This window comes from Saccopteryx leptura, chromosome 1 (genome assembly GCF_036850995.1).
Source record: "Saccopteryx leptura isolate mSacLep1 chromosome 1, mSacLep1_pri_phased_curated, whole genome shotgun sequence".
Taxonomy (NCBI): domain Eukaryota; kingdom Metazoa; phylum Chordata; class Mammalia; order Chiroptera; family Emballonuridae; genus Saccopteryx; species Saccopteryx leptura.
In genome coordinates, this window is record NC_089503.1 from 93,975,455 (window position 1) to 93,988,351 (window position 12,897).

The following is a 12,897-nucleotide window of genomic DNA, read 5'->3' on the forward strand; positions in this document are numbered from 1 at the left end:
AGTGAGTTTTCATCTTGTTTCTGGTGAAGGGTTTTGCTTTCTGTTGTTAAAAATGCAACATTTGTGAAGTGCAGGAAAGTGAAGCACAGAACAACGAGGTGTACCTGTGCTAGGAGAGTCGTTAGTGATACTCATCCTATTCTTCACTCTGGTTCCTCCAACTTTTTCACCAATGTTGGTAGTCTTTAACTGGTACCAACACTGAAACATCTGTTCTTTGACTTCAGAAGAATGCTACAGATTTTAGAGGGAGAGGGTAATGCTGGTGGCCGAGGCCAGGCAGGTTCACATTGGATTCGGGCAGACAGTAGAGAAACTGTGGAGCCAGAAAGTGTTCGGCAATTCCGTTTAATAAAGTCTCACAATGGTGGATGAGCACACAGACGGGGGGAAACCTTTCTCCAGTACACAAACAGCAAGAATGGCCCCCTCTCAGTGGTGGGCAGGCAATCCGCCATCCACAATCCCCAATCTCTCTAAGCGCAAGCAACCATAGCCTTATATAGGCCATGTACACGAGCCTCTGCCAGGTGCTTACGCACTAATCAAGCAAAGTGCTTGCAGCCGGCACACCAGCGAGCAAGCCTAACACAGCTGCCCCACAGAGAGGGAAGGTTGGAAAGACATGGATGATTTTCCTAAGAAAGGAGTGAAGGGAATGGGGAAGAATTATTTTGTTGATAGGAACCATAGTTATCTTGTGTGGTTTATAATATTCCTTGGAATATAATTGAGAGTTTTCTAGAATAGGGTCAGCAAATCTTTTCTGTAAAGAGCCAGACAGTCAATACAGACATATCTGTTTTATTGTACCTCACTTGTTACTCTTCATAGGTGTTACAGTTTTACAAATCGAAGGCAAGACCCTCCACCAGCAAAAAGATTACTTTGCTTTATTTTGATACCTGCTTGCAGTGTTCTGGGACTGAACCTGCAGTATCTTTGAGATATGCCTGTATTAGGCGTTATGGGCCATACCCTCTGTCATAGCTGCATAGATAATTAAAGGAATGGTTGTGGCTGTGCTCCAGAAAAACTGTATTTACAAAAATAGGCACCAAATTGGGTTGGAGCTGTGGGCCATACTTTGTTGACCCCTGTTCTAGAGCATTAGCAGAATAAAAATGTCCTATGGTTTTTGGTGACTTCTTTTTAAGACTGTGGTGTATAGCTTTACATTGTCAAGGCTGGTAGAATGTTGGAACAGTTTCATTCTTCCAGACTTTTTCTCTAGGAGGTTAACAGGCTTTAGAAAGATGTGCAGTGTTTTGTCTGAATGGCCTACTTTGCCTATGCTATGTCTCTGAGCATCATTGAAGAGTGTGTTGCCTGTCTAGCTCCCTCTCTAAGCATTCCATTCTCTGTGAAAACATATATATATATATATTTTTGTATTTTTCCGAAGCTGGAAACGGGGAGGCAGTCAGACAGACTCCCGCATGTGCCTGACCGGGATCCACCCGGCATGCCCACCAGGGGGCGATGCTCTGCCCCATCTTGGGGCGTCGCTCTGCCGCAATCAGAGCCATTCTAGCGCCTGAGGCAGAGGCCACAGAGCCATCCTCAGCACCCGGGCCAACTTTGCTCCAATGGAGCCTTGGCTGTGGGAGGGGAAGAGAGAGACAGAGAGGAAGGAGAGGGGGAGGGGTGGAGAAGCAGATGGGCGCTTCTCCTGTGTGCCCTGGCCGGAAATTGAACCCGGGACTCCTGCACGCCAGGCCGATGCTCTACCACTGAGCAACCATAGCACATGTGCCAGGGTGGACTGCATGTAATTTCAGGTCCTGTTCGGAAGATGACCTTCTAAATGAGGTAATTTTCTCCTTCTAATATACTTGTACACTGATTCCTCTGCTTTCTCTCCAATGTTATCTAGGATGACTTGTAGGAATTACGGTAATGTTTTAATATTTGTGTTGCCAGCATTGGAGGCCAGAGAGTAACATTATCTGGGCTACAGTAAAAATCTTGGAGAAGAAGATGTGTAGACTATAAAATGAAATACAGGCTATCATCCCATTACTGCCTGGAGTGTAATTTAAATAAATGAACTTTCTGAATGCAACCTTTCGCTTTGTGAATAATGAATAATATGACAGCCTATTCCCAGATATAAAGAGTAGTTTTTGCTTTCAGCATCTGTAATAAAATAATTCTTCCGAGCAGCCAAAATGAAAGTCAGAAAATTTGATTGATGCTAATGAAGACATCAATAATGCACATTTAGATAGTGTAAAATTGAAGGATAATTGTTAGTTATTGTGGCTTTAGAGTGAAACAGAGATATTTCCCCTGGTTATTAAATAACACCCTCCTTCAGGATACCCCCAAATGAACAGTTGCGAGGTCGAGTTACGCACACCACTTATTTATGGTTAAACTTCGAAAGGTCTGTGCTGACAAAATATATTTCTCCATCTAACTTAAATCTATTCTCCAAAGTGTGTAAATAGAACTAGACTCAGTATGGTCTGTAGTTTATAGGCATTTTGCCTCTTATTTTGTCCCTTATTTCTTAAACTGATATTTCTTGAAGGATGGACTGAAAGTAAGTTTTCTTCCTAAAATTTACATGGTGATGACTTACTGTGTTAACATTTTAGTGGTGAAGGATGTTCAAGGTAGCAGTATACTTGTTGAGTGAATGAAGGTATTTTTACCATTTGAAATGGTCATATACTTACATTTTTGATACAGTTTCCTGAAGGTGTACTTCCTTTCAAAAGGAATAATGGAAAAAAAAAAAAAAGGAATAATGGCTTTCAGTTGGAAGTGATGATTAAATTTAATCCTGTAGTACCAAGAGTGAGCTCACAGGCCAGTATAGTTAAAGAAAAACTGTTTTGTTGTAAAACAAATCAGTTATGTAGTATATTATTTTGTCTTATCTGACTTAGTCCCCTCTTTCTTTTCAGATAAATGTAAATGAAATTACAAGATTTTCAGATTTTCCCTTGTCTAAAAAAACATTGAAAGGTAGGTAAATGATAATCTTGGGACATGTTGAATTTCTTGATGCTTTTTATAAATAGCAGAAGGTTTAGAAAAAGTTTAACCTGAAAAATCTTATTTTGGCAAGTTATTTTGGTACCATGAAGATTTACAACAAGAAAAATATTCATTCAAGTTTTGCCAATTTGTTATTCTTGTCCTTTCTGGAGTAAAGAATAGAGAAAAAACAAGATGCTAGGGCCTCACTATAATTAAAATGAAACTGAATTACTTATGTTAAAATAAGGAAGAGAACAAACAAAAATGTGACACTTTTTGTATTGATTTTGTTAGTGCCACTGGAACAAAATACCACAGATTGGGGTGGCTTAAACAAAGAAACTTACTTTCTCTCAGTTCTGCAGTCTAGAAGCCCAGAGATCAAGGTGCTGGCAGAGTTGGTGTCTTTGGAGGGTCATGATGGTTTATAGAAGTCCACTCCTTGGCTTTCAGATGTCCATCTTCTTGCTGTCTCTTCATGGGGTTGTCCCTATGTGCACTTGTATCCCTAGTGTCTTTTTGTCTGAATTTTCCCTTCTTATGTAAGGATACCAGTCAGGTAGGATTAGGGCCCACCTTAACGGGCTAGTTTTGACTCGATAACCTCTTTAAAGGCCCTGTCTCCTAATACAGTCACATTCTAAAGTAATGAGGAGTAAGGACCTAATCATATGAGGGGGAGGAGTACACATTCAGCCCATAATTCTACAGGGAATTTCTAAAGTGTCATTCTCCTCCTCTTCACACTTGCAGGTTTGCAAGAAGCCCAGTACCGTTTAGTAACTGAGATACAGAAGCAGACCATCGGGTTGGCTTTGCAGGGTAAAGATGTTCTTGGAGCTGCCAAAACTGGATCTGGCAAGACTTTGGCTTTCCTTGTTCCAGTAAGTAGTTTATTCATATTGAAGAGACTCTCTATGTTGTGATTTTAAAATATTCTGTGCCTGGATAGAAAGAAATAATTATGTCAAGAGTTATTTCCTGTTGGATTTCCCTGATTAGAATGCAAGCTTTATCAGACAGGTATCTTCTTCCTCGCCCATGTCCTAACATAGCACCTTGTCCATGTGAGCAGTCAGTAACTTAGTACTCTGAAGGCCAGAATGTTCCTGAAGGATGTGGGATGTCCCAGGGTGGCAGGTCAGAATGGCTCTTCTCTGTGGTAAGTTTGGCAAGGGAGGCTGTGTCTGTGCTGCTTGTATACCTGCCAGTCACATTTATACTTGCCATTTGTTTAGGATAAAGCTGAAGTATGTTTACTTGAAGAATTGTTGCTCCTTGAGAATTTTCTGGGACATTGATAACTGTCCATATAGCACTAAAACAGTAATGCCTCTTAGTAATTCACTTACATGTCAGTTATGCAGTTGGTTTTCATAATTTAGTTCCCACAAAAAAATTGGCTTAGGAGAAAATCACATTTAAGTTTTTGTTCCAGGCATTGAAAAACCATTTTTTTTTAAATCCTAATTTTTATAATGATGTCATTTCACCACTAGAAAATTGTCACTGTATAACTTAGTAGCTACACAGCTGAGTGTTTATTTTAACATGATTTCTTTTTTTTTTAATTTTAATTTTAATTTTTTAACAGGGAGAGAGTCAGAGAGAGGGATAGACAGGGACAGACAGACAGGATTGGAGATGAGAAGAATCAATCATTAGTTTTTCGTTGTGACACCTTAGTTGTTCATAACATGATTTCTGTTCAGAGAATGGTGACACATAGTTTTCTGAAGTCTACAGTAGTTTATTTTATTTTATTTTTTATTTTATTTTATTTTTTGTATTTTTCTGAAGCTAGAAACCGGGAGAGACAGACAGACTCCCGCATGCACTCAACCAGGATCCACCCGGCACGCCCACCAGGGGGCGACGCTCTGCCCACCAGGGGGTGATGCTCTGCTCCTCTGGGGCATCGCTCTGCCACGACCAGAACCACTCTAGCGCCTGGGGCAGAGGCCAAGGAGCCATTCCCAGCGCCCGGGCCATCTTTGCTCCAATGGAGCCTGGGCTGCAGGAGGGGAAGAGAGACAGAGAGGAAGGAAAGGGGGAGGGGTGGAGAAGCAAATGGGTGCTTCTCTTGTGTGCCCTGGCCGGGAATTGAACCCGGGACTTCCACACGCCAGGCCGACGCTCTACCACTGAGCCAACCGGCCAGGGCCTGAAGTCTACGGTAGTTTAATGTATGTGGACTTCACATACCTTTCACTAATCGACAGAGCTATGTCTTGACACTAGTAGCAGCTCAGCTGCTGTAGGCTTTTCCCTTCTCTCTAGAACTTGGGGGAGGATGCTTCTGGTGAATAGAAGGAAAAAGACAAAGCAAACAATTTCTTTCTGATTGGATAAAACTTGTGATTGGTATGCCTTCTTGGAAGGTGCCTCTGATTTGGAGGGGCAAGGTCGACTCAAGAGTCAAAAGGTGTCTTCTCTAGTCTTACTGAACATGAATTAGCTGTCTTTATTTCAGGTGCTTGAAGCCTTATATCGTTTGCAGTGGACCTCAACAGATGGGCTGGGAGTTCTGATTATATCACCTACAAGAGAGCTGGCCTATCAGACCTTTGAGGTTCTCCGAAAAGTAGGAAAGAATCATGACTTTTCTGCTGGTCTCATCATTGGTGGAAAGGTGTGTCCTTTTGTCCTTGTTCTTTCTGTTATTCTGTGATTTATGTTGGAACACTGTGGCAGTTGACTTGGAAGAGTTGAAGACAGACTAGCCCCCTAGATAGGAGGTGGTAGCATCCTGGTGTGGTCACTGTCATTTAGAGTTTGGTTTTCAATTTCATAAGAACAGAAAGTCCATTTAGTCAGATCAAATTTTGTGATTAATTTACTTTAACTAACCTGTAAATCTATTTGTTAATCCACATAGGGAAAGTACCATTTCAGTATGTAAACTAGTTCCTTTTAATAAAGTATCTAAGAAGTTGAGTAATTCAGAACATTATTGAGTCAGCAGCAGAAGGAAGGAAGGTAAGGAAGGTATAGTTTTGAGCAATGTTTACTTTAGGTGAGGTAAAGTCAGCTGTTCAGCTCCTGCTCTACCTACTAGTATACCTGGGATGCTTGTTTCTGCTAGAGTCTCCACTAGACTGTAAGGATAAATACTTGAATTTTTAAATTTATTTATCAACATACATAAAAAGAAAAAATAGCATCATAAACCCTCATGTACATACTCATGTATCTGTCACCCAGCTTTAACCAGGAACATTTTGTGGTTCTCATTTCAAGAAGAGAATGTCTAGAACAGACGTTGTCAAACTTTTTATAAAAACCGTCCATTTTTGCAGTGCTGGTCAACCTGGTCCCTACCACCCACTAGTGGGTGTTTCAGCTTTCATAGTGGGTGGTAGCAGAGCAACCAAATGGCGCCACGATTGGCCCACCATGAAAGCTGGAGCGCCCACTAGTGGGCGGTAGGGACCAGGTTGACCAGCACTGCAAAAGTGGGTGTTTGTTTTTTTTTTTAATTTAATTTTATTCATTTTAGAGAGGAGAGAGGGGGGGGAGAGAGAGAGAGAGAGGAGAGAGAGAGATGGGGGAGGAGCTGGAAGCATCAACTCCCATATGTGCCTTGACCAGGCAAGCCCAGGGTTTCGAACCGGCGACCTCAGCATTTCCAGGTCGACGCTTTATCCACTGCGCCACCACAGGTCAGGCGAGTGGGCGGTTTTTATAAAAAGTTTGACAGCGTCTGGTCTAGAATATAGAGAGGTGAGCTGTGTTTTTTTTTTTTTTTTTTTCATTTTTCTGAAGCTGGAAACAGGGAGAAACAGTCAGACAGACTCCCGCATGCGCCCGACCGGGATCCACCCGGCACGCCCACCAGGGGGCGACGCTCTGCCCACCAGGGGGCGATGCTCTGCCCATCCTGGGCGTCGCCATGTTGCGACCAGAGCCACTCTAGCGCCTGGGCAGAGGCCACAGAGCCATCCCCAGCGCCCGGGCCATCTTTTGCTCCAATGGAGCCTTGGCTGCGGGAGGGGAAGAGAGAGACAGAGAGGAAAGCGCGGCGGAGGGGTGGAGAAGCAAATGGGCGCTTCTCCTGTGTGCCCTGGCCGGGAATCGAACCCGGGTCCTCCGCACGCTAGGCCGACGCTCTACCGCTGAGCCAACCGGCCAGGGCTGTGTTTTTGTTTTTTTGTTTTTGGTCCAAGAAGTATAGTGAGTGGTGTCAGAGAGCTTGTTCAGTGCCGATGGGTCCTGGCAATAATTACAGTTTTTAAGCTGATTCTGGCAGTCTTGAGAAGAAATCAAGACTGGGAGCATTCATGTAATATTTTTCATGGCCTCAAAATCCTGCATATGATTAAGAATCAAGAGGAATTGTGAGCTCTCTAGGCCTTCACTAAGGACCTTTATTTGGCCCAGAAATTTTGATATGCTGCAGAAATAGAAGTTACATTTATTTCTATATTATCTGCATTGCTGTGATGAAATGCCACATGCAGAGGGCTTTTCTATAGTTTTGCTGCTCAGTGTTGTGTCTGTGTAATCAAAAGAAACAACTGTTTTCAGGATCTGAAACATGAAGCTGAGAGGATCAATAACATAAATATACTGGTTTGCACACCGGGTCGGCTTCTTCAGCACATGGATGAAACAATATGTTTTCATGCTACTAATCTCCAAATGTTAGGTAAGTCTAATGAGTTTCTAAGGAAAAATCTCAAACTTAGGAGAGTGATCATAAGTTTTAATGATAGAAATGTTTTACTCAATAAATATTTGGATTTCAGACAACTTGAGAAATAACTTAAAAGTTTTTTGGCATATAGGTTTTAAACCCAGAGAATAAACCTCATTAAAAAAAAAATCACAATTAGTTGGAAGAATGTAAGTATTCGTGTATGAAATTAGATACTTCAATATGTGATACTGCTAAGATTTGTTTTCTTATCTTTCAAGTTATATTCACCGCTGATAATACCTACTATGTATTCTTTAAATCAGCTTTGGCTTTGAAATAATTCTAGATTTATAGAACAGTTGCAGTGATACTACAGAATCCCTCCATACTCTTCCCCCAGTTTCCCCTAGTACAGGGGTTGGGAACCTATGGCTCGTGAGCCAGATGTGGCTTTTTTGATGGCTGCATCTGGCTCTCAGACAAATCTTTAATAAAAAAAATAATAACGTTAAAAATATAAAACATTCTCATGTATTACAATCCATTCATTTCCTACCACTCATGTTCATGGTTGCGGGTGGCTGGAGCCAATCACAGCTGTCCTCTGGGCCAACACCAAATTTTTATTGGATTATGTGTAACATACACGGGTCATTGTGAGGTCAGGAAATAAACTTCCCTCCTTTTAATCAAGTAGTCAGCTAGCTAATTGCATACACCCTTTTGACGAAGAAGATGGCTAAAAGAAAAAAAGATGAGTATCGTACTTTTCAGCAGGAATGGACAGAGGAATTTGCCTTTGTGGAGAGAGCAGGTTCTGCAGTGTTGTCTAATATGCAATGATAAAATTGCATCGATTAACACACACCATATTACATTTGCATCGAAATATCTAGTGGGGGACAGCAGGAAGAAAGCATGTCAAGAGCTACTGTGCAAAGTGCAAGCTAGTCAGCAGCAACTCTGTGTTTGGACCCAACAAGGTGACTGGAATTCGGCTAGCTTTCCTGGTGCTTTAGCAATTGTGAGAAACGGAAAGCCATTCACAGATGGGGAGTATGCCAAAGCATTCATGCTTGATGTTGCCAGTGAACTTTTTGATGTCTTTTCGGATAAAGACAGGATAATCAAACGAATAAAAGACATGCCTCTGTTGGCAAGAACTGTACCATCATGATGGCAAATCAAATTGAGGCAACACAAGTGAAGGACGTAAATGCAGCACCATTCTTTTCTCTTGCTTTGGATGAGTCAACAGATGTAAGCCATTTATCCCAGTTCAGCGTGATTGCAAGGTATGCTGTTGGTGACACACTATGTGAGGAAAGTCTTGCTGTTTTGCCTATGAAAGAGACAACAAGAGGAGAGGATTTATTCAAGTCTTTCACTCAGTTCACTAAAGAAAAAAATCTACCGATGGATAAACTTATTTCGGTGTGTACTGATGGTGCTCCGTGCATGGTGGGGAAAAACAGAAGATTCGTAGCGCTTCTTCGTGAACATGAAAAGAGACCCATCCTAAGTTTTCACTGCATCGTACGTCAGGAGGAGCTTTGTGCTCAGATGTGTGGCGAGCAGCTTGGTGAGGTGATGTCGCTGGTCATTTGGGTGGTCAACTTTATTATTGCCCGAGCTTTAAATGATCGCCAGTTTTAAACTGCTGGATGAAGTTGAGAATAATTATCCTGGTCTGCTTCTGCATAGCATTGTGCGTTGGTTGTCAAGAGGGAAGGTGCTCAGCCATTTTGCAGCCTGTCTGAGCGAAATCCGTCAAGCATCCTGAGTTAGTTAACACTGAGTGGCTACTGAAGTTCTACTATCTTGTGGACATGACTGAACATCTGAACCAATTCAGTATGGAAATGCAAGGCGTTGGAAATACAGTCTTATCCCTTCAACAAGCAGTGTTTTCATTTGAAAACAAGCTGTAACTCTTCATTGCCCACATTGAAACAGGTCGTTTACTACACTTTGAAAAACTGGGAGAGTTTAAAGATGCATGCACAGCAAGTAATCCTGCTCAACATCTTGATCTCCAGCAGCTAGCGGACTTCACATCTAGTCTCCTGCAGTCATTCAAAGCGCGCTTTGGAGAATTTTGTGAGCGCACTTGTCTTTTTAAGTTCATCACCCATCCACACGAGTGTGCATGGACAACGCCGACCTGAGTTACATCCCCGGTGTCTCTGTCAGAGATTTTGAGCTACAAGCTGCTGACCTGAAGGCCTCAGACATGTGGGTGAATAAGTTCAAGTCACTGAATGAAGATTTGGAAAGACTTGCATGACAGCAAGCAGAGTTGGCGAGCAAACACAAGTGTGGAGAAATGAAAAAACTTCAACCCGCAGATCAGCTGATTGTCAAAACTTGGAACGTGCTTCCTGTCACATACCTCACACTGCAGCGTGTGAGTATTGCTGTACTGACAATGTTTGGCTCTATGTATGCATGTGAGCAGACTTTCTCACATCTAAAGGACGATAAGACCAACCTACGATCACGTTTAACGGATGGAAGTCTCAACGCCTGCATGAAGTTTAACCTCACCACGTATCAACCAGACTACAAAGCCATCAGCAAAACCATGCAGCACCGGAAGTTGCATTAATGGTAAGAAGTACTTTATTCATCATTGGTTAGCAACAGCATAACAACATTATTAAAAAGAATTCAGAGACTTATTGTACTTTAAAAGTGTTGGTCTTACATAAAACGCACACATATACTTGTATTTAGTGTTAAACATATTGTATGGCTCTCACGGAATTACATTTGCAAATATGTGGCCTTCATGGCTCTCTCAGCCAAAAAGGTTCCCGACCCCCGCCCTAGTATAACATCTTGTGAAACTGAGATATGTACATTATATAAATTTCAGACTTTATTTGGATTTATCAAGTTTTCCGCTAGGGTTTGTTTGTTTCTCTTTTTAATCTTACTATTTTTTTATTTAGAAAATTAAATTTAATGTGGTGACATTGCTCAATAAGAGTACATAGGTTTCAGGTAAACATTTCTATAGCAAAACTGTTGATTGTGTTGTATGCCCATTACTCAAAGTCAAATTATTTTCTGTCACTGTATATTTGTCCATTTTTACTCTCCTCCCTCTACCCCCTCCTTCTGGTAACCACTTCACTTTTATTTATGTCCATGAGTCTCATTTTTGTATCCCACCTGTGTGAAATCATGTAGTTCTTTGCTTTTTTGGATTTACTTATTTCACTTAGTATAATGTTCTCAGGGTCCACCCATATTTTCACAAATGACAATATATCGTCATTTCTCATAGCTGAGTAGAATATATGTACCACATTTTCTTTATCCAATCCTCTACTGAGAGACACTTGGGTTGGGCCATATCTTGGCAACTATGAATAATGCTGTGATGAACATGGGGGTGCATGTGTCTTTGCATGCCGATGCTTTTGAGTTTTTTGGGTAGATATCCAGTAGAGGGATTGCTGGGTCATATGGTAGTTTCATTTCTTAATTTTTTGAGTAATCACCATACTTTTTTCTATAATAGCTATAACAGTTTACATTCCCACCAGCTGTGAATGAGAGTTTCCTTTTCTTCACAGCCTCTCCAACAATTGTTATTACCTGTCTTGTTGATAATAGCCAATCTAACAGGTGTGAGGTGGTATCTTATTGTAGTTTTGATTTTCATTTTTCTAATAGCTAGTGAAGATGAGCATCTTTTTCTATCTGTTGGCCATTTGTATGTCTTCGTGGTAGACATGTATGTTCAGCTCCTCTCCCTTCATATTTTTTTGTATTTTTCTGAAGTTAGAAGCAGGGAGGCAGTCAGACTCCCACATGTGCCCGACTGGGATCCACCTGGCATGCCCACTAGGGGGCGATGCTCTGTCTATTTGGGGCGTTGCTCCGTTGCAGCTGGAGCCATTCTAGCGCCTGAGATGGAGGCCATGGAGCTGTCCTCAGCGCCCAGGCCAACTTTGCTCCAATGGAGCCTTTGCTGTGGGAAGGGAAGAGAGAGATAGAGAGGAAGGAGAGGGGGAAGGGTGGAGAAGCAGATAAGCGCTTCTCCTGTATGGTGTGCCCTGACTGAGAATCGAACCTGGGACTTCCACATACTGGGCCAACACTGTACTGCTAAGCCAATTGGCCAGGGCCTCCTCTTCCTATTTTTTAATTGGATTGTTTGCTTATATGTTGCTGAGCTTTGTGAGTTCTTTATATATTTTGGATATTAATCCCTTATCAGAGCTATTTTGTGTGTGTGTGTGTGTGTGTGTGTGTGTGTGTGTGTGACACACAGAGAGACAGATAGGGACAGACAGGAACAGAGAGGGATTAGAACTTCAATTCTTTGTGTGGCACCTTAGTTGTTCATTGATTGCTTTCTCATATGTGCCTTGACTGGGGTGGGGGGGCACTACAGCCAACCAAGTGACCCCTTGCTCAAGCCAGCGACCTTGGGCTCAAGCTGGTGAGCCTTGCTTTAATCAGATGAGCCTGTGCTCAAGCTGGCAACCTCAGGATTTCGAACCTGGGTCCTCTGCATCCCAGTCCGAAGCTCTGTCCACTGTGCCAGCACCTGGTCAGGCAAGAGCTATTTGTATATATCATCTCTCATTTGGTTGGTTGCCTTTTTGTTTTGTTTTCAGTTTCTTTTGCCAAGCAGAAGTTTTTAGTTTGATACAGTCCCATTCACTTATTTTTGCCTTTATTTTCCTTGCCTTGGGGTCAAATTCATAAAATGTTCTCTATGGCCAAAGTCTGTAAGTTTAGTGACTGTGTTTTCTTCTATGTAATTTATTGTTTTAGATCTTATATTTAGGTCTTTGATCCATTCTGAATTCATTTCTGTGCAGGGGGACAAACTATAGTCAAGTTTCATTCTTTTGCATGTTGCTTTCCAATTTTTCCAGGACTATTTATCAGAGAGGCTGGTTTTTTTTCATTGTGTGTTTTTGGCTCCTTTCTTGAAGATAATTTGTCCATATAGATGTGGTTTTGTTTCTGTACTCTCGATTCTGTTCCATTGGCCTGTGTGTGTGTTTTTCTGCCAATACCATGCTGTTTTGATTATCATGGTTCTGTAGTATAATTTGAAATCAGGTAGTGTGACACCTCTGGCTTCATTTTTTTTTCTTCTCAGGATTGCTTTGGCTCTTCAGAGTTTATTGTGGTTTCATACAAATCTAGTGATTTTTTTCCATTTGACATTGGGATTTTAATGTGGATTGCATTAAATCTGTATATTGCTTTGGGTAATGGCCATTTTAACTATGTTGATT

General features: G+C 41.7%; 1 protein-coding gene across 1 annotated transcript in view; it reads left to right on the top strand.

Annotated features, from left to right (window-relative positions):
* DDX10 (DEAD-box helicase 10) overlaps positions 1 to 12,897 on the top strand; it is a 330,735-nt gene that overhangs the window by 16,988 nt on the left and 300,850 nt on the right. Inside the window, exons 2-5 of the mRNA XM_066371626.1 lie at positions 2,916 to 2,976; positions 3,745 to 3,875; positions 5,465 to 5,623; positions 7,519 to 7,639. Coding sequence (XP_066227723.1) covers positions 2,916 to 2,976; positions 3,745 to 3,875; positions 5,465 to 5,623; positions 7,519 to 7,639 — 472 coding nt within the window. The remainder of the gene's footprint in view (positions 1 to 2,915; positions 2,977 to 3,744; positions 3,876 to 5,464; positions 5,624 to 7,518; positions 7,640 to 12,897) is intronic.